We start from the raw sequence: 22,280 nt of genomic DNA on the forward strand, positions 1-22,280 counted from the left end.
CTAATATCCCACATCATCCCATCACAGCCGCCAGACTAATTCCCCTAATATCACACATCATCTCGTCAACCAGAGCCACCGGAAAATGGGGGTTGCGTCTTATAGTCAGAATGAACCTGCTCTGGCAGTGAGTGCCCGGCAGTTGCAGAAAAACAGTGGCAGCAGCAGACACTGTGCGTGCTATTAAAGAGCAATGAATTTTCACTGCTCTCCACGCACATAGTTCCGGCATGGGGAGCAGTGAGTATTCTGGCAGCTGTCCTTCAGCTTGTAAGCAGCACATGATGTCCCTGCTATGCGCTGCTTAGGCCTGTTTCACATTTCAGTTATTTGACGTCAGTCAAAATCCGCCAGTTTCTGAGAAAAACGGATCCGCCCCTTTTTTGGCGGATCCACTTTTTTCCCCCCATAGACTTGCATTAGTGGCGGATGTTGACTGACGGTCGTCCGTTGGATCCGTTTTTTGACGGATCCATGAAAATTTTAGCGGTTCCCGGGCAGACCAGACGGACCCTGCAACGTTTTTTTTGGTTGACGGTCCACTATTTTTTAGTGCGCATGCCTGGACGCTTTGCTCTGGGAAACATTTTAACCCTGAATTACCATCCTGGAAGCGGCGAAATTCTCTCTCTCTCTCTCTCTTTTTTTCCCAGACTCATTTTCCTTTAAATTTCAGTCACTAATTTGCTAAAGCGGATCCATCAAAGAACGGATCCGGTGGCATCCGTTTGGGCCACAATGGAAATTGATCCATTTTTTTACAACCTGGCTGATTTTGACTGATGTCAAATAACTGAAATGTGAAACAGGCCTTACAAGCAAAAAGCAGCTGCTGGCATCGGAACAAGACACTGCGAGGGAGCACAGGAAGGTAAGTATAATGGTTTGGGGTTTTTTTTAATGTTTTTCTGATAGGGCCAATCATACAAGGATGCTGATAAGGGGGCCCGCATCACAAGGCTGGGAATGAGGGGACCATACAGTCATATGTAAAAGTTTGGGCACCCCTATTAATGTTAACCTTTTTTCTTTATAACAATTTTGGTTTTTGCAACAGCTATTTCAGTTTCATATATCTAATAACTGATGGACTCAGTTATATTTCTGGATTCAAATGAGGTTTATTGTACTAACAGAAAATGTGCAATCTGCATTTAAACAAAATTTGACTGGTGCAAAAGTATGGGCACCCTTATCATTTTCTTGATTTGAACACTCCTAACTACTTTTTATTGACTTCCTGAAGCACTAAATTGGTTTTGTAACCTCATTGAGCTTTGAACTTCATAGCCAGGTGTATCAAATCATGAGAAAAGGTATTTAAGGTGGCCTCTTGCAAGTAGTTCTCCTATTTGATTCTCCTATGAAGAGTGGCATCATGGGCTCCTCAAAACAACTCTCAAATGATCTGAAAACAAAGATTATTCAACATAGCTTTTCAGGGGAAGGATACAAAAAGTTGTCTCAGAGATTTAACCTGTCAGTTTCCACTGTGAGGAACATAGTAAGGAAATGGAAGAACACAGGTACAGTTCTTGTTAAGCCCAGAAGTGGCAGGCCAAGAAAAATATCAGAAAGGCAGAGAAGAAGAATGGTGAGAACAGTCAAGGACAATCCACAGACCACCTCCAAAGACCTGCAGCATCATCTTGCTGCAGATGGTGTCACTGTGCATCGGTCAACAGCACAGCGCACTTTGCACAAGGAGAAGCTGTATGGGAGAGTGATGCGAAAGAAGCCGCTTCTGCAAGCACGCCACAAACAGAGTTGCCTGAGCTATGCAAAAGCACATTTGGACAAGCCAGTTACATTTTGGAAGAAGGTCCTGTGGACTGATGAAACAAAGATTGAGTTGTTTGGTCATACAAAAAGGCGTTATGCATGGAGGCTAAAAAACACAGCATTCCAAGAAAAACACTTGCTATCCACAGTAAAATTTGGTGGAGGTTCCATCAGGCTGTGTGGCCAATGCCGGCACCAGGAATCTTGTTAAAGTTGAGGGTCGCATGGATTCAACTCAGTATGAGCAGATTCTTGACAATAATGTGCAAGAATCAGTGACGAAGTTGAAGTTACGCAGGGGATGGATAATTCAGCAAGACAATGATCCAAAACACCGCTCCAAATCTACTCAGGCATTCATGCAGAGGAACAATTACAATGTTCTGGAATGGCCATCCCAGTCCCCAGACCTGAATATCATTGAACATCTGTGGGATGATTTGAAGCGGGCTGGTCATGCTCGGCGACCATCAAACTTAACTGAACTGGAATTGTTTTGTAAACAGGAATGGTCACAAATACCTTCATCCAGGATCCAGGAACTCATTAACAGCTACAGGAAGCGACTAGAGGCTGTTATTTTTGCAAAAGGAGGATCTACGAAATATTAATGTCACTTTTATGTTGAGGTGCCCATACTTTTGCACCGGTCAAATTTTATTAAAATGCAGATTGCCCATTTTCTATTAGTACAATAAACCTCATTTGAATCCAGAAATATAACTGAGTCCATCAGTTATTAGATATATGAAACTGAAATAGCTGTTGCAAAAACCAAAATTGTTATAAAGAAAAAAGGTTAACATTAATAGGGGTGCCCAAACTTATACATATGACTGTATATACCAGTATAGGAATGTTAGTACAGGATTGACTACATTTTTTTGCTATATTTTTTTGTGTGTATATATGTATATATATATATACTGCTCAAAGAAATAAAGGGAACACATCCTAATACATTGTGTTGGTTAAGTGTTCCCTTTATTTTTTTGAGCAGTGTGTATATATATATATATATATATATATATATATATATATATATATATATATATATATATATATATATATATATATATATATATAATCACCACACTACACACATACATACACACACACTATTGCAGGAAAGCGTTAACTGTGAGAGGCAGAATTTAAATTTTTATTGCATGAAATAAGTATTTGATCACCTACCAACCAGTAAGAATTCTGGCTCTCACAGACCTGTTGTTTCTTTAAGAAACCCTCCTACTCTGCACTCATTACATGTATTAATTGCACCTGTTTGAACTCGTTATCTGTATAAAAGACACCTGTCCACACAATCAATCACACTCCAATGTCTCAACCATGGCCAAGACCAAAGAGCTGTCTAAGGATACCAGGGACAAAATTGTAGACCTGCAGATGAGCAGAAGGCTGGGATGAGCTACAGGACAAAAGGCAAACAGCTTGGTGAGAAGGTAACAACTGTTGATTCAATTATTTGAAAATGGAAGAAGCTCAAGATGACTGTCAATCTTCTTTGGTCTTGAGCTCCATGTAAGATCTCGCCTCAAGGGGTAAGGATGATTCTGAGAAAGGTCAGGAATCAGCCCAGAACTACACAGAAGGACTTGGTCAATGACCTGTAGACATATTGGACCATAGTCTCAAACATTACCATTAGTATCACACTGCGCCATCATGGATTAAAATACTGCTCACGCCAGCACATGCCCAGGCCAGTTTGAAGTTCGCCAGTGACCATCTGGATGATCCAGAGGAGGCATGGGAGAAGGTCATGTGATCAGACGAGGCAAAAATAGGACTTTTTGGTATCAACTCCACTCGCCATGTTTGGAGGAAGAAGAAGGATGGGTACAACCCAAGAACACCGTCCCAACTGTGATGAATGGTATGGAAAACATCATACTTTGGAGGTTCTTTTCTGCAAAGGAGCAGGATGACTGAACCGGATTGAAACGAGGATGGATGAGGTCATGTATAGCGAGATTATGGCCATTTTCCTTCCTTAAGTAAGAGCATTGAAGAAGGGTCGTGGCTAAGTCTTGCAGCATGACAATGACTCAAAACACACAGCCAGAGCAACTAAAGAGTGGCTCCGTAAGAAGCATTTCAAGGTCCTGGAGTGGCCTAGCAGTCTCCAGACCTGAACCTAATAGAACATTTTTGGAGGGAGCTGAAACTCAATGATGCTCAGCGACAGACCCGAAACCTGAAAGATCTGGAGAATATCTGTATGGAAGAGTGGGTCAAAATCCCTGTAATTGCAAAGAAAGGTTTCTGTATCAAATATTAAGCTCTATTTTTCTATTGTATCAAATACTTATTTAATGCAATATAATGCCATTTAATTATGTAAAAATCATACAATGTGATTTTCTGGATTTTTTTAGATTCTGTCTCTCACAGTTGAAGTGTACCTATGATAAATATTGCAGACCTCTCTATTCTTTGTAGGTGGGAAAACCTGAAAAAAAACCAGTGTGTGTGTGTATGTGTATTTTTTTCTATTTTTCAATATTAGAATCTTTTGGTGATTGGGTTTAGTATTCAGCAATATTGTAGTATGACTGGAATTACTTTGTAATGAGAGAAACGTAGCAAACTTAGTTAATGGGGTTCAAGCCTTTCATAATTGATGGGTTATCCCAAAAATAAGCCTTCAATATTAGATTTGTGGTGGTCTAACTTTTGACACGCCCTCGGAACCTTACCTTAAAGATCAGACATTAATTTTCAAAAGCTGGATGACCCCTTAAATGTCTGATAATTATACATAAATATATACATGTGCATTTAAATTCTAATTAATCACTATGCATTGTTTGTAATTTGAGGTTGTTTGGTTTGCCCATCAAGTAATTATTGGAATGAGGGAAAGAAAATAAAATTTTCAATGATAATCTCACCTTAGGGAACAGATATCTGTGGAAATTTCATAATATATGAGCCTCCTCAAAATTAAAACTGCAACAAGAGGGAAAAGTCATGGAATTTTATAAATCACAGGAACAATAAAAATGTTATTGATATGCAAATGATGAAAATATTGAAACAAAAGATTCAAAACCTCTCGATTTACTCAGTATTGAGTATGACCACTACACACAGAAATATATAAATTATGCACCTTGGCTGCTGTCAATGAGGTTATTAAAATGAACCTGTCAGCAGGAATGTGCTGAGTAGAGATGAGCCAATCTGTTCGGTTCCCTGCCTATTCGGCAAGCTATAGCACTTAACGAATGAACTGCAAAGGGAACCCGGCTACCTGGATTGCTCCTGCTGATCAGCTTTCAGATGCCACAGCTGCATGTGTCGTGGCATGCATGGAGAGCTTGTTTGTTGGGCTCTCCATACTTGTGTTGTAACAGTGAAACAGCCGCAACACATGCAGCTGCGGCGAAGGACAGCTGATCATCAGGACCGCTGCAAGTACCCGGGTTCCCTCTGCAGCTTATTTGGTAAGATCTATAGCTTGCCAAATAAGTAGGGTCTGGAGTTGAACATATTCACTCATCTCTAGTGCTGAGTAACCTACACACAGTGTCAGGTTTGCGCCATTATACGGAATAAAACGATACCTTAGTAGATGAAATCAGTCTTGTGGTTGTTGTTTAATCTTTATTTTCAGTTTTGAGTTAATTATATGCACATGCTTCGGGTTGTCCTATGGGGGGTCTTCATTTGATGCTCTGCTTAGATATTCACCTGTATGGTTTATGACAGGTCACTGATCCCTCACTGGCCTGCCCCCTATTTTACATAATGACTATTATATATATTGGAAAAAAAATCACCTGCAGCAGGTGATTGCCAATAGATGCTACTTCGCAGGAGCTGACGTCACCATCTTGCTAGAGTAAAAAAAACATTCCCTCCTCAAAGATGGCCGGCGCAGTAGTATGTATCGGATCATCAATAGATGCTACTGCGCAGGTGCAGCCACTGCCATCTTAGTGGAGACAATTTTTTTTGTTTACTCTAGGTAGATGGCGTTGTCAGCGCCTGCAAAGTAGCATCGATTTTTTTCATGAATATATTTAGAGCATCAAAATAAAAGATTTAAATGCACATTACACATACGATTATGCTGTAGTGCAGGACTGCTGCAGGTGATTTCTTTTTTCAATATACTGTATATAATCATTAATTAAACTAGGGGGCTGGTCAGTGAGGGATCAGTGACCTTCCAGAAGTCATACAAATGAATACCAAATCAGAGCACCACATAAAGACCTATTGTCACGGGGCAGTAGTGGGAAGACAGGGGACGAGGATCCAGGGCCCCTGAACTGCCCCTCAGGCTAAAGGGGGTGCCCTGACTTTCCTTAACTTGGGGGTACACTTAATGGTAGTGAGGCCCGTCTCCGACCTGTCCCTATCTCCTGTTTAGCCCTGAGCTAAACCCCCAACTCCCTCCCCAGGAGGTGAGACAGGGAAACACGTGTACTGCACCAGTAACACAAAAAGAAAGATACAACAGACACCTAAGGGATAAATAAACTACAAAACAAAACTTAGCTTTCTCTGCAGCCAAATCTCCGAGCAACAGAGTAAGGCACCAGATGGAGGTTATGGCTAGAGCTCCACTGCAACACAGCCTGCTCCTGACTTGGTTGGTCTCCAAAGAGGAATAATATAACCAACAGTTAGCTGGTGCACCTAGTGAGCTTATATAGGAAGGTGGGAGTGGTTTCCTCCTGCCTCAACAGATAGACCAGCCATGTAATTACACCAGTGGCCACCAGGGGCAAAAACCCACCAACAGACTAACTAAACTTGTAGTAACACCAGCGGCCACCGGGGCAAAAACTGATATTAAACCCCGATGGCCTGAAAGGAAAAAAAGTTATATATGAGGATCCAGATCTGCTATCGATCCAAAAATGGATCGTGACAGTACCCCCCTTACAATGAGGGGCCTCTGGACCCTCAACACTGCACCGCACCAGAAAACCTACAATGAGGATGCCTAGATCCACCTGAGTTCACATCGGCAACCTCCTGACTCACAGGTTAATGGCAAACGCGATTATAAAAATGCTCCGGAGGCGACACACATCTCCAGAGCGCCGGTGTGGGGAACGAATTGTGTATGGGCATAACAGAGGGTAACTCCAACTGGTAGGTTGCTGGGCCGAGAATGGCAGACACCCGATAAGGACCAATAACTCGACAAATCCAGACTAGAGATGAGCGACTTTGCCTTTTTTAGGGTCAAGTTGGGTTTCATGAAACCCGACCTTCTCAAAAGTCGAGTCGAACGAAATTGGCCAACTATTGGGAAAAGTCGGAGGTCCGACTGAAACACGAAACCCAATGCAAGTCAATGGGGAAGAAAAGTCTGCAGGGAGTGGAGGACAGTAAACACACCTACATGCCGGACCGCTTTTTTAAAGTGCGCAAAAACTCTCTCGCTCTCTCCCCCCCGGACGCTGCACATGTCATCTCGTTGCCCACAGTGTACGCCCTTGCTCAGTGGCTGAAAAAAGGCATGTGAAAGTGGGTCGACCTCCCAGGGCTGTGGGGTACTCGGTACCGGGCCGGTGTCAGCGGGATGTGTCACAGCAGCAGTGACCCGGTCCGTGGCCCTGGGCGCCCAAGTAATGGGGGAGATTGAATGGTGGAATGTAGTTGATTAAATGAATAGTTTGTGACGCCACCTGTTGTGTTCGGCAAGTGAGATGTTAAGCCAACGCTGCATGCAGATCCACTGGGACTGATGCTATGGTGCAGCAAAGATGTAAAAGCTCTCTTCAGGTGAAGCTGTAGTCCCAGGGCAGTGTAGATGTGGTTGGCACAGGGATGTAGCAGTGCCGGAAGGGTAGGAAGCAGACAAAGACACAGCAGGGTGCAATTTCTATACCTTTACTTGATAAATGCAGTCCAGGGTCCTGATTACAGATGGTACTGGAGCAGGCTAGCCTGGAAGCAGTTCAGGGATGCTCTCTCAGCAGATGGGCTGTGCAGTCTCCTTCCTAGCGCTTATTCGAATGAAGTACTCCTAGTACTGAGTTACACTGGAGTTCCTCCTGACAAATGTTCTCAAGAACCTTACTTGCACGGCAGACAGTTGTAGCCTATCTTGGGGACTCCTCTCTCCTGAGTCCCGGCTCACTATCCAAGCTGCTGTTAAGCCCTCAAGTCTTAGATGGGAGTAGGGCAATTACAGCCTCCTACGCCTCTGGTGTCTGTTGCAGGACCGTTAGTATCCGTACAACCGTGGAGACCAGGCTCCAGTTCATGCTCTCTCACTGGAGATGAGCCTTTCCTCTCTGCTCAATCTCCGCACTTCTCCACACGTCTGCACATGTGTCCCTCCTCACACTAACTGCATACTCCTTCCTCTTGGCCCTCAGGGAGCACTCCTCATCTCAATTCCGGTTCAGAGTCCCCCTGCTGGCCTGGAGTGGAACTGTGTTGTATGCTTAGGTAAACTGCTGGAGAGACCCTTCACTGCCTCCAAGCCTGGCATTACCCTCCCTGAAGGAAGGCAAAGCCACTGTGGCGGCCATACTCCTGGGGGCGCCACACAAGCATTCTGGGAAATCCGACTTTGGCACTCGTTTTGCCGACCGCATGGCCGACTTCACGCTGTGGTCGGGTTTCGGTCGGCGAATATAAGTCGGCGACTTATGAATCTGGCCGACCTGTTTCGCTCAACTCTATTCCAGACCCCATCAGCACACTTCCACCTAATGTGATTGGTGGACACCCATACATACTCATTCGCACACAGGTGCGGACCTGAACGTTTATTGCCACTCATGCGTTTGCCACAAAATGGTGAACTCTTTGTAGGACTGACATCAGAGGTGTCCCCCTGTGTCACCACACTCACACCCCCACGATTTTCAGAGGAAACCACCATCCTCTGCCGACCCCTCCTCCTACGAGGACTCCGTCTCTCAGGGTTGGCAAATGGTGAGGGTTGAGACTTGCCCATACTCCCTGGCAGCACCTCTGCTGCCCCCAACTGGAGAAGAAGGGGATGGTTGTAGAATGACGGCAGAGACAGGAGCCCCTGGGCAGCAGCCCTTACACGACTGACCCCAGTGGACTACTTCCCTGGACTGCCAATCTATCACCGGGTTGTGTTTTTCCAACCAAGGGAGGCCTAAAACGATAGGTGATGGCATACCCCCCAAGACGTAGCATGACAGGGACTCTTCATGCTGAGTCCCTATATGCAGATGTATATTTTCTATGACTTGGCTCAACCTCCTCTGGCTCAGTAGGACAGAGTCAATGGCCTGGATGCTTAGGGGTTTGGCCAGCGTCCTACACTTCAGGCCATGAGTCTGGACAAAGTGAGCGTCCACCAAATTGACTCCAGCTCCACTGTCCACAAACACCGGTATGCCCTCAGGTACCCCGCCAACCACCACTTCTGCTGATAAAGTACACTGAGAGGACAAAATGGAGGAAATATACAATCCCTGGTCGTCTCCCTCCATACGACCCCAGGGGGACGCAGCTTCTTAGGTGGTACCGAAAATTTGGAGCGTCCTGGGCAGACTCCTATAAAATGGCCAGTCTGCCCACAGAAAAACATGCCCCCAAACCACAATGAACTGCAGGCAACCCCTCTTTGGCATCAACTACTCTGAGCTTCATTGGTTCCTCTGACTGTTCAGGTGTGTCCTTCTACCTAGCAAGGACTATAGGGGGCACATATGGTGTATGTCTCTCCCTGAGTTGTCTATCCACCTGGATGGCAAGGGACATGGCGGCCTCCAGTGACCTGGGGGCGGCGTACTGCACAAGAGTATCCTGCAACCTTGGGGACAGACCCTGCACAAAATGACTCCTAAGGGCAGGGTCATTCCACTGTGTGTCAGTGGCCCACCTCCTAAACTCTAAGCAGTACTCCTCAGCAGGCCGGCCCCCCTGCTTGATCTTACGGAGTCAGATTTCCGCCAGGGAGATGCCATCAGGATCTCCATACACCAGTGCCAATGCCGCAAAAAACTCATCCACTCGCCCTGGATTGGGGATCACCCTTATGAAGGGACATAATGATTCCCACCCATTGTTCCTCACTCCCTGATGAACGAGGACGGAGCCTGAAGTATAACTTGCAGGCCTCCTGAAAAACCAAAAATGTATCTCTCCCTCCAGAAAACCTGTCAGGGAGAGATATCTTGGGTTCTGGTTGAGCCTGCAGCTGAACCAAGGCCCCAAACACCACCAACTGCTGCAGCTGCTGCACCACCTCACCACGCAGCACCCTAAGCTCATTAGTGAGGGTCTGAAGTAGTTGGGCAAAGGCCGGCATTTGGGCCATGGCTCACCAGACAAAATGGGAAGGTTGGTGATAATGTCACGGGGCAGTAGTGGGAAGACAGGGGACGAGGAAACAGGAAACCTGAACTGCCCCTCAGGCTAACAGGGGTGCCCTGACTTTCCTTAACTTGGGGGTACACTTAATGGTAGTGAGGCCCAAGTCTCCGACCTGTCCCTATCTCCTGTTAGGCCTGAGCTAAACCCCCAACCCCCTCCCCATTTTTGTGAGACAGGGAAACAAGTGTACTGCACCAATAACACAAAAGGAAAGATACGACAGACACCTAAGGGTTAAATAAACTACAAAACAAAACTTAGCTTTCTCTGCAGCCAAAGCTCCGAGCAGCAGAGTAAGGCACCAGATGGAGGTTATGGCTAGAGCTCCACTGTAACACAGCCTGCTCCTGACTCCAGCTTGGTTGGTCTCCAAAGAGGTATAATATCACCAACAGTTAGCTGGTGCACCTGGTGAGCTTATATAGGAAGGTGGGAGTAGTTTTCTCCTGCCTCAACAAATAGACCAGCTATGCAATTACACCAGTGGCCACCGGGGGCAAAAACCCACCAGCAGACTATCTAAACTTGTAGTAACACCAGCGGCCACCGGGGCAAAAACTGATATTAACCCCCGATGGCCTGAAAGGAAAAAAGGTTATATATGAGGATCCAAATCTGACATCGATCCAAAAATGGATTGTGACACCTATCCTCTTCCCCCCACACAGGCTGCCCCAAAGCACGAGTATTTCATTAACTCAAAACTGAAAATAAAGATTAAACAACAACCACAAGATGGATTTCATCAACCAAGGTATCATTTTAATCAGTATAAAGGCACCAAACCTGACACTGTCTGTAGGTTACTGAGCACAATCCTGTTAAAAGGTTCTCTTTAATGGTTGACTGAGGAATTTTCTGCCACATTGTGTTCACTTGGTAACACTAATCATCAGGATCTGCTACTGGCAGCTACTTTTGTAATTTTTTGACAATGACATCTCATTGTATTCGATGAGAGACAAGTCCAGAGGTGCTGTGGGTCATGGTAGCACGTTTAGGCAATGCATGCTGCTCATATTTGACAAGCAACATTCTGCTTGGCGTTGGTGTGTTGAAAAATGGCTCTTTGAACACTTTGGAGAAGTGCGGCGCTTCCATCAAGCACATCTGGGACGACATTGTTCAGCAATTCAAAAGGGAACTGCCAGCCGCAAATTTTGATGATTTGCATACATAAGTGCATTCAGCATGGTAGAACATTCCTCAGACAACCATTACTAACCTTATTTATTGCATGCCAAGGCATGTAAGTGAATTTATTTCTGCATATAGCACTCGTACTTGATAGTGAATAAATAGCGATGTTTTGAAAATTGTTTTAATTTTTTGCATCATTTGCATATCGCTAACATGTCTGTCAATTCTGTAATTTCCATATTTTCCTTCACGATGTAGTTATTTCAATGTTACATGATACCAAGCTCTATTAAACATCTCTAAATAGAAGTTATATATTGTGGAACCAAAAATATTGTAACCTGTGCATTGGGGGTCTTATTACCCTCATCTGAATAATTTCTGCAAGGCTATGTGCACATGGTGTGTTTTTGGTGCGTTTTCACTGCTTTTTTGCAGAAATGGGTCAAAAATGCTATGGAATCCTTATGTCAGCTAAGTCAATGAGAATCCTGACGTGTTGTGCACATGATCAGTAATTTTCCTTGAGTATTTGCAGTGCAGTGTTTTTCTGCAGCATGTAAATTTTTAGCTTTTTTCACCCATTGACTTCAATTGAGTCAGTTAAATCTGCAGCAAAAACGCAGATATAAAAATATTTGCGGATTTGCTGAGTTTTTGTTTGTGTTTATACTGGCTTCCTATGGTGTTTCCCAGGCTGTCATCTGTGTGTTAGCATGGGAAACATTGGCGCGGTGGTTTTTATTGGCAGTAACATTACGACTGGTAAGACTGTCAGTCAGAGCACTGCGGGGTCATGCAGTCAGATATCGGCGTGACATCGTAGAGACACTGTGACCCGCGGTAAAATGCTAACCAAAGGTCAGCAGGCGTGGGATGATGAGAGACTACTCCTCCCATCAGGCTGTGTCTGCTGTCACTGATGATAGTGATAACAGGAGCCTTTGATGGGAGAAGTAATCTCTCATCAGCTAGCGCCTGTGCTCACACTTAAAAAAAAAAAACACACCACAAGTAAAATAGTTGAATACATAATCAAATAAAAATTAAAAAAAACACATTATATTCATCTAACACCAAATCCCTGATGCCCTAGTCTCCTATAAAAAAAAAGTTAAAAAAATATATACTCACCTTAAAGCCTAATACCCGGTGCCCATGTCTCCTATAAAGAATCCAAAATAATAAATCTCCATATGCTTTACAGTCCGCCGTAATCCACGTAACCCCGGGTGAAACACGGCGATCTCATCTATAGAACAGTCACATTAGGAGATGTGACTGCTCTAACTGGCCACCTGGGATACACTGACAGAAGCATCATCATCACTCCCGCAGTTTATCACTAAGCTGCCGAAAGAGTTCACCGGAGTTCATCAGCTGATGAGCTCTGGTGCTCTCACTTATGGCACCACCGCTGCATGGTGCTGTAAGTAAGATCACCAGAGCTCATCTGTTGATGAACTCTAGTGAACTATTTCACCACAGCTCAGTGCTATACAATGCAGGAGTGATTAATACCTGTGTCAGTGTATAGCCAGCTGTCTTTGAGAGCAGTCACTGCTCTCAAGGTCATCAGGTTAGTTGTGGGACATTATGGATTATCTTCTCTGTGGACAGATGAGGAATTGTGGTTTATTATTTTATTTTTGCTGCAGAAGACGTTGACTTCAGTGGATTAGGCGTTCGGTGACTATAGTTTAATTTAGATTCAATAAAGGAGTCTGTGTCATTATTTCAAATAAAAGACTTTATTCTGGGTGTCTGTGTTTTTACAACATTGAGTTAGTAATGGGGGTAGCTTATAGATGCCTCTCAATTACTAACCTGTGGGCTTGATATCACCTTACAATATAAAGGTGACATCAACACCCCAACCATTACCCCATTTGCCACCCCTACAGGGGAAGTGGGAAGAGCGAGGCAAAGTGCTAGATTTCACGCATCTTATAGATGCATCTTTTCTGGGGCGGCTGAGAGCTGGTGTTTTTAGTCTGGGAGGGGACCAATATCCAAATTACTGCAGTGCGCAGATGCTGGGTTTCTCTGACCTATCCTCTGCGCCTGCACACTGCAGTACTTTGCTATGCCATCAACAGGGCAGAGAAGTACACCTGCACAGAAGCGCGATGCCTGGGAGGCATGAAGCAAGTAGGAGGGCAGCGTTGCAAGAAGATGGGAGACGCCCACTGAACCGGACAACACCAGACCACCCCCCGGGTGAGTATAATAAAACTTATTTTTCTTATCTTGCAGGTCGAATTGGGGGCTTATCTACAGCATTATAGAATGCTGTAGATAAGCTCTGAAAGGCAGTGGCCATATCTTATAGCGGCTAAAACAGCTGACAAGTTCACTTTAAGTTATTTTTACTTCCGTTAGTGTTTTTTTGTTTGTTTACTTGACTTAATGGGGGTTTTGATTATACAAATGTTTTAGCCTAATTCATCAATTGCTAGTCTTTGAAATTTCACAAAACTTAACATACTCATAGCTTACTGAAAGGACTTTTTAGTCTAAAAAAAAAAAGTATCTTTGAATTTTTATTTCAGTTAGTGTGTTTTTTGCTTGTTTATTTGACTTTATGGGGGTTTTGATTATCCAAATGTTTTAGCCTAATTCATCAATTGATAGATTTTGAAATTTCACAAAGGACTTTTTACTCTAAAAAAAAAAAAAGTATCTTTGAATTGGCAGCAAATTATGAAATGTTGGGTGGGCATTTTGATGAATGTCATGCAAAACCTGCCAGAGTAAAAAAGATAGTAAAAAAATAAATTATGGTACATTAAAATGCAAATGAGGAATGAACGCTGAAGTATATTAGAGAGTTGACGAGCTTAAAAGGGATTTTCCCATTAACAAAATTTCATTTTAATCAATAGATCTTGGAATAATAATAAGTTCACCAATTGGATGTGTTTATAAATGTCCTCCTGCTATGTGCTGTGTAATAGCTGTTTCTAACCATACAGAGACATGGTCTGATCATACCACATCACCTGGGCAGGGGAAGAAGCAAAATAGTATACAGACATTACAGTATGGGATCACAAAAAAAACACAACACCCCAGTTAGAAATAAGAAGCCTCTTGAAGGGATAAAAAGAAGCAATGTGGTGAAGAAGAAAAGGAGATTGGTGGTCGTGGGGGATTCCCTACTGAGAGGAATAGAAGCCACTATCTGCAAACCAAACATTACTTCACAAGAAGTGTGCTGTCTTCCAGGTGCCCAAATCAAAGATGTGTCTGATAGGGTATCTAGACTCTTCAGTGCTACAAACGACTACCTAGGCCTACTAATACACGTAGGAACAAATGACACAGTACCAGGAAAGTATATGCAGAGACTTTGAAGACCTAGGTCGGAAAGTGAAGTAACTGGGAGCACAGTTCGTCTTCTCATCCATTCTCCCAGTGGATGGATATGGACCACGGAGATTGAACAGGATTCTACAGGTGAACAACTGGCTGTCAATGGTTCTGTGAGCAACGTTTTGGGTTTCTTCACCATGGAGAAAATTAGGTGTATGATGGACTCCTTGCTAGAGATGGGTTGCATCTTACTAAAACAGGAAAACACATATTTGGTAGACACTTGCTACACTCATCAGGAGAGCTTTAAACTAGAGCAATTTGGGATGGGAAATATATGGCCAGGAAAAAAATATGCAGCTAATGTATTTTTTTGAGAGCCCTGCTTTTTGAAGTGGTAAATAGGTATTAGACCTACCGGTAATGATGTTTCCAGGAGTCCATCCTGACAGCACCATGGAGGACGTCCTCCTCCTCCTTACAGGGACAGGAAAAGCACACGAGAGGTTAAAAGGTCATGTCCCACCCCCTTTCCCTCAGTGATTTAACAAGTACCACAAGGTGGATGATGCTAGTAACAGTTTAATGAAACAATCATATTACAGCATATGACATATCATAATACAACGTAGTATAACATAACAGGGAGGGAACTACCCGTGCTGTCAGGATGGACTCCTGGAAACATCATTACCGGTAGGTCTAATACCTATTTTCCAGGACGTCCACCTGACAGCACCATGGAGAGTACCAAAGCACCTCCTCAGGATGGGATTACCGCCTGGAGAACTTTTCTCCCAAATGCGGTCTGCTGACCAGCTAACACATCAAGCTTGTAGTGCTTGCAGAATGTATTAAGGTTGGCCCAGGTTGCTGCTCTACAGATCTGATCAACCGAGGCCCCCGCCCGTTCCACCCATGAGGCCGATACCGCCCTCGTAGAGTGGGCCTTTATGGAATCTGGCGGGCTGGCGCCTTCGGCTTGGTAGGCGTCAGAGATTACTGAGGTAATCCAGCGCGTGATGGACGCCTTAGAGGCCTTTTTCCCTTTATTTTTACCTCCAAAAAGGATGAACAGGTTTGGGTCGATGCGCCAGCTATTGGTGGCCTCTAGACAGTCTAGAACTGCGCGACTCACATCCAGCGAGTGAAGACGCCGTTCCTTTTTATTACGGGGATTGTCACAGAACGATGGTAACACTACCTCTTGGTTTAGATTCTTTGCGGAGGCTTCCTTTGGGGTAAATGCCGGGTCTAACCTTAGGATTATACGGTCATCTCTTATCTGAAGATATGGGTCCTTAGTTGACAGGGCCTGGATCTCCCCTATTCTCTTGGCCGTGGTAATGGCTACTAAGAAGGCCGTTTTACGAGTGAGAGCAGGGATGGTTATTTTCTCGCTGAGGGCGTAGGGTTCTGTACAGAGAAACCTGAGTACCAGGCCCAGGTCCCAAGGCGGGGTGAGCTGCCTAATCGTGGGGCGCAGGCGCTGCGTGGCCCTTATAAATCTCATTACCCAGGGATGTGAAGCTAGCTGGAAGTCGAAGAAGGCGCTCAAGGCTGAAATCTGTACTTTCAGAGTGCTGGGCTTAAGGCCTTTGTTAAAACCTGCCTGCAAAAAATTTAGTATACTAGGGAGGTCGGGGGTGCCCACCCCGAGATCGGACCTGCCACCTTCCAGACAGAATCTTTTCCATATATTTTGGTAGATTGCGGATGTCACCGGTTTCCTACTGGCCTGTAGGGTGGATATGACCTGATCCGACAATCCCTTTGCCTTCAGAATGTCCCTCTCAGGATCCAAGCCGATAGGTGGAGTCTTGCTGGGTTTGGGTGGTAGATCGGGCCCTGGTGGATGATGTCCTTCCGCAGGGGTAGCTCGACTGGGTTTCCTACTGCCATGGCTCCTAGAAGGGGAAACCAGCTTCTCTTTGGCCAGTATGGAACGATCAACATCACTCTTGCATGGTCCTCGCGTATCTTCCTGAGCACTGCCGGTATGAGAGCCAGTGGTGGGAATGCATAAGCGAGGGATTCTCCCCAAGTCTGGCTCATGGCATCTACGCCTTCCGGGTGGTCCGTCGGATTCAGGGAATAGAATCTGGGGACCTTCGAGTTCTTTCGGCTTGCGAAAAGATCTATACTGGGGGTCCCCCAACGCTGACAGAGATGGTCGAAGATCTCTTCGTTTAGTTCCCACTCTGTCGGGTGGATCCGTTGTCTGCTCAAGTAGTCTGCTACTTCGTTCTGAGAGCCTTCTAGGTGTACTGCGGTCACAGATCGGACTGTTCGTTCCGCCCACGTGAATATCCTTCCCGATAGGGCCTGTAGTGGTTGATGTCTGGGCCCTCCCTGGTGCTTCAGGAGTGCCACTGTCGTCATATTGTCGGATAGTATGCGGACGTGACGATTCTTTAGTACCGACTGGTTTCTTTGCAACGCTTCCCAAACCGCGAAGAGCTCTCTGAAGTTGGAGGATCTGGTCCTGATGTCTACTGGCCATCTCCCCTGGAAGATCTTCCCTTCTATGTGGGCTCCACAACCCCACGCGCTGGTGTCTGTGGTGACTACCACATATGGAGAGGTTGTCCATTGTACGCCCACCTGAAGGTTTCTGGACTGTGTCCACCACCGAAGGGATTCCCTTACTCTTTCTGGCAGCCTTAAGGGTCTGTCTAGTGATGCCTGACTTCTGTCCCACCTCGCGAGGATCTCTTTCTGTAGTGATCTCGAGTGGGATTGGGCCCATCGGACACACTGGATGCAGGCCGTCATGAGGCCCAAGACCTCCATTGCCTCTCTTATAGAGCATTGACGCCTCAACAGGTCTCTGGTTCTGGCCTGAATGGTCCTCTGCTTCTGCTCGGGTAGCCAAGATATTCTGTCGGCTGAGTCTAGAAGGGCTCCAAGAAATACTTTCCTGGTCTCTGGCCTGAGGTCCGACTTCTCCCAATTGATCACCCAGCCAAGGAACTCCATTACGGTAATTGCTCGGTCTGTGTCGCGAATGAGCTCTTCTTTGGATCTTGCCACCAGTAGGAAGTCGTCTAGATATGGAATGATCACGATACCCTGATCTCTCAGGTAGGCCACCACTTCTAACACCAGCTTTGTAAAGATTCTGGGAGCTGAGGCCAACCCAAATGGAAGACACTGGAACTGGAAGTGGCAGGTCTGGGCCGGTAAACTGACCGCGAACCTTAGTAGCCTCTGGGGATGAAGGATGGATAGGGACCTGGTAGTAAGCCTTTTTTAGGTCTAGGGTACACATGACGGCATCCCTGTCTATTAGGAGGATTGCGGATCGGATCAATTCCATCCGGAATCTCTTGTACCTGACCCAGGCATTTAGCGGTTTCAGGTTTATGATGGTACGAGCCTCACCCGATGGCTTTGTGATTGAAAACAGGGAAGAGTAGTGCCCTTTTCCTCTTTCTGTCGGGGGAACTGGTACTATGACCTTTGAGTCTACCATGTCCTGTAGGTCCGTCCACATTGCGGAGTCCTCCAGGACAACAGTGGGGGCAATATATCTCTCGGGGGGAGGAGAATAAAGCTCTATGCTGTAGCCTTCCGTGATGGTTCTGAGGACCCATTGATTGTGGGTGACTCGGGACCAATTTGTTGCGAAGTGGCGAAGTTTCCCCCCCAATACCTATGGCGTCATTGCCTCCTTGATCCAGATGTTGACGTGAATGGGGACCCTTGTTCCTCCCACCTTTGCTGAAGGAGCTCCTATAGGAGCTTCTATTGGACCTTGCCCGACCCCTGAATTCAGTCTGTCTCCTAGAAAAGGAGCCTCTCCGAAAAGGCTGGGGCCGCCTGGGTTTTTCCTCTGGGAAACCCTTATTTTTATCGGACACCAGCTCTAGAATGTTATCTAAGGCTGGCCCGAATACCCTCAGGCCCGAGAAAGGGATGGAGCATAGCTTAGTTTTGGAAGCGTTGTCCCCCGACCAGGATTTAAGCCAGACTGCTCTTCGGGCCACATTAGAGAGGGAGCTGTTTCTGGCTGCAAACCTTACTGATTCGGCCGACGTATCCGATAGGAACGCCGTGGCCGATTTCATGAGAGGAAGAGACGCTAAGATCTCTGATCTTGGGGTCCTGTTGGTTAAGCGTTCCTCCAACTGGCCCATCCACAAAAACATAGACCTGGCCACCGAGGTGGCTGCTATGTTGGCTCTAATAAGAGCCGCCGACGTCTCCCATGCTCTCTTTAACAAGACGTCCGCCTTCCTATCCATCGGGTCTCGGAGACCTGATGAGTCTTCGAATGGGATGGCCGTTTTTTTGGTAACCTTGGCGACTGGGACATCTATTTTAGGGACTTCTTCCCATGCCCGGGTTTCCTCGGGATCAAAAGGCAGTCTATTTTTAAAGTCTCGGGAGAGTATCAACCGACGCTCTGCCTCCTTCCACTCCTCCTGGACCATCGTTTTAATGTGTTCACTTACGGGGAACACCACCTGTTTCCTGGCCACTAGTCCTCCAAACATCAAGTCCTGTCTGGACTGTGGTTTAGGAAATTCTTCTATTTGCATAGTGTTCCTGACTGCCTGGACCAACTCGTCCGTGTCCTCCAGTCTGAACAGGTACTTCCTGCTCTGATCCTGTCTATCCCCCAGGATCTCGCCTTCTTCCTCCTGATCCGAGTCCCAGAAGTCAGACTCCTCACTAGGGCTTGCTTCCGACTCTGGGTCTGCCTCCCACCTTGGACGTTTGCGACTCGGCCATGGGCTGGGGGACTGACGACGTGCGCGGCTGGCTGTAGAGGCCCGGACTTCCTCCCTTATCAGCGGAGGGATGGCTGTTCCTCGCCTATGACCCTTGAGGTACAGGGTCCGCAAAGGGTCTTGTTATAGGTGTCTGGCAGCTTTACCCTGCATATGGGGCATCGGACTGATTTGGAGGTGGCCTTTGCCGGGTCCTTCACCCCCGAGGGGGATTCTGCCGGGGTTCCCTTCTCCTAATAATACAGAAGGGGCTCTACTTAGATCTGGGTTGTGGGGATGGATGGGGGAGGGTGGTCTGCGCTATGCGCACTTACCCCTCCACCTGCTGGAACGTTTCCTTCCATCCTGGCGCGGTTCTGTAGAGCGCTGTGGACCTCTGAAGCGTGCGCTGTGGGCTCAGAAGCGCGCGCTGTGGCAGTAGCGCGCTCTGTGGACCTCAGTAGCCCGCTCTGTGGACCTCAGTAGCGTGCTGAGATTCAAGGCCGGCGTGTGACGTCACCGGATGTGACGCGCGACCTCTCGCGATAGGCCGTCTCCTCCACTTCCTGCCCGGGCTGACCTGCGCGTGGCCTGTTGGAGCCGTCACTCCCCTCCCGGCGCCGACCGCGCCGATATCCTGTCGGCCACCTGGCTTGCCGCCGCGGGGAGCCGACCCCCGCCTGCTGCGGCGGTCTGCTGTGTCCTCCTGCCGCGGGGGCCCAGCCTTCGCCCGATATGGCGGACTGCTGGAGGCCTCGCTCCTGCCTCCCAGGGCCGCCCGCGCCATCCTCTCGTCGGTGCCCGTTCGGCCAGCCGCCTACGGGGAGCCGACCATCGTTTCTATGGTGGTCCGTCCTGGAGCCGAGAGCCTCCCATAGGGAGGAACGGCTCCCTCCAGGAGCGTCGTCCTGCTCCTGGCCTTTGGGGCAGAGGGACTCCCCCTCAGACCTCTTGACAGGGGAAGGCTTGGACTGGCCGTACGATCCCCTGAGCCCCTCCGGTAAGTCTCTCGTGTGTCCCTCCGTGCAGGGACAGGAAAAACACTGAGGGAAAGGGGGTGGGACATGACCTTTTAACCTCTCGTGTGCTTTTCCTGTCCCTGTAAGGAGGAGGAGGACGTCCTCCATGGTGCTGTCAGGTGGACGTCCTGGAAATAAAGACCAAAAACAACAAACTCTGAATGAAAATAGAGGCGCACAGTGCATGGGAAACAAGGAGAATTGAAGCTGCTAACACAGGAAGAGAGATATGATGTCATTGGCATCACTGAAACTTTGTGGGATGATACACATGCTTGGAATACAAACCTTGAAGGTTACAACTTATTTATTGGAACAGTATTAACAAGAAGGGAGGAGGTGTTGCATTGTATGTTAGGAGAACACCACGGTTATTTACTGGTAGCCGTTTTTTCTGGAACCCATGACAGCATACCTGAGAGAGGGATCGGCCCAGCTATGACAGAAAACCTATAGAAATAAAAGTCGGTACCTCTCCCATGCTTCGGTTGGGTCACAGAGCATGAGAGGAACTCCGGTTAATTTGCACACATAACCAACACCACATTATAAAAAAAACACCCAAACTATAGTGCACACCCAAAAGGTGAGAAGGGGGAGGAATACAGTTGTGCTCAAAAGTTTACATACCCTGGCAGAATTTTTGCTTTCTTGGCCTTTTTTCAGAAAATATGAATGATAACACCAAAACTTTTTCTCCACTCATGGTTAGTGGTTGGGTGAAGCCATTTATTGTCAAACTACTGTGTTTCTCTTTTTAAATCATAGAGACAACCCAAAACATGCAAATGACCCTGATTAAAAGGTTTACATACCCCATTTCTTAATACCGTGTATTGCCCCCTCTAACATCAATGACCGCTTGAAGTCTTTTGTGGAAGTTGTGGATGAGGCTCTTTATTTTCTCAGATGTTAAAGCTGCCCACTCTTCTTGGCAAAAAGCCTCCAGTTCCTGTAAATTCCTGGGCTGTCTAGCATGAACTGCACATGTGAAAAAGACTTCGGTATACTAATAGACCACAGACTGAACATGAGTCAAGAGTGTGATGCAGCAGCAAAAAAAGGCAAATACAATTCTGGGATGTATTAACAGAAGCATACAGTCTAGATCACATGAAGTCATTATTTTCCTCTACTCCTCTTTGGTCAGACCTCATCTGGAATACTGTGTCCAGTTTTGGGCACCACATTTTAAAAAAGACATCAACAAACTGTAGTAAGTTCAGAGAAGAGCGACAAGAATGGTGACCGTCTACAAACCATATCCTATGAGGAACGGTTACAGGATTTGGGAATGTTTAGCTTGCAAAAAAAGAAGACTGAGAGGAGACTTAATAGCTGTCTACAAATATCTCAAGGGCTGTCAAGGAAGGACTAGAAGGATTATCTTTATTCTCGCTTGCGCAAGGAAAGACTAGAAGCAATGGGATGAAACTGAATGGGAGGAGACAGATTAGAAATTAGAAAAAAACTTTTTGACAGTTAAGGTGATCAATGAGTGAAACAGGCTGCCACGAGAGGTGGTGAGTTGTGCTTCAATGGAAGTCTTCAAACAGAGGCTGGACAGACATCTGTCTAGGATGATTTAGTAAATCCTGCTTTGAGCAGGGTGTTGGACCAGATGACCCAGAAAGCCCCTTCCAACTCAACCATTCTATGATTAGCCTTAGGGCTCATACTCCTGAGAAACTCGGATGAGTCTCATATGTCAATACCCGGCATTGCCGCTGGCACTCGGATCAGTGCATTCAGCTACATAGAAATACTTGCAGCTGAAGGCTCTGATCCGAGTACCGGTGGCAGTGCCAGGTATTGACATGTGAGACTCGTCCGACTTTCTCGCATGTGAGTATGAGCCCTTAGAAGGGAAAATCACATCTCTTTGGCCAGAATGGAGCAATGAGAATCACTCTCACCTGATCCTCCCTGATATGCCTCGTGACTGCTGAAATCATCG

At 46.3% G+C, this 22,280-nt stretch overlaps 1 protein-coding gene and 1 long non-coding RNA gene across 10 annotated transcripts in view; one reads left to right on the forward strand and one right to left on the reverse strand.

Moving 5' to 3' along the window:
* The window catches only part of LOC141049867 (uncharacterized), a 192,469-nt gene that overhangs the window by 52,361 nt on the left and 117,828 nt on the right, over positions 1-22,280 (forward strand). The window lies entirely within an intron of this gene.
* The window catches only part of LOC141049826 (ADAMTS-like protein 5), a 289,658-nt gene that overhangs the window by 18,078 nt on the left and 249,300 nt on the right, over positions 1-22,280 (reverse strand). For 2 of the 8 annotated variants that reach the window (XM_073546681.1, XM_073546690.1), the window contains exon 11: positions 4,698-4,755. The exons of 5 other annotated variants lie outside the window; for them this stretch is intronic. In XM_073546681.1, the coding sequence (XP_073402782.1) occupies positions 4,698-4,755 (58 nt within the window). Of the gene's footprint in view, positions 1-4,697; positions 4,756-21,138; positions 21,305-22,280 lie in introns of all 8 variants that reach the window. One more of the 8 variants, XM_073546672.1, reaches the window with a different exon arrangement.

Source organism: Dendrobates tinctorius, unplaced genomic scaffold, assembly GCF_039654945.1.
Source record: "Dendrobates tinctorius isolate UK_male_01 unplaced genomic scaffold, ASM3965494v1 ptg000011l, whole genome shotgun sequence".
NCBI classification, from domain to species: Eukaryota; Metazoa; Chordata; class Amphibia; order Anura; family Dendrobatidae; genus Dendrobates; species Dendrobates tinctorius.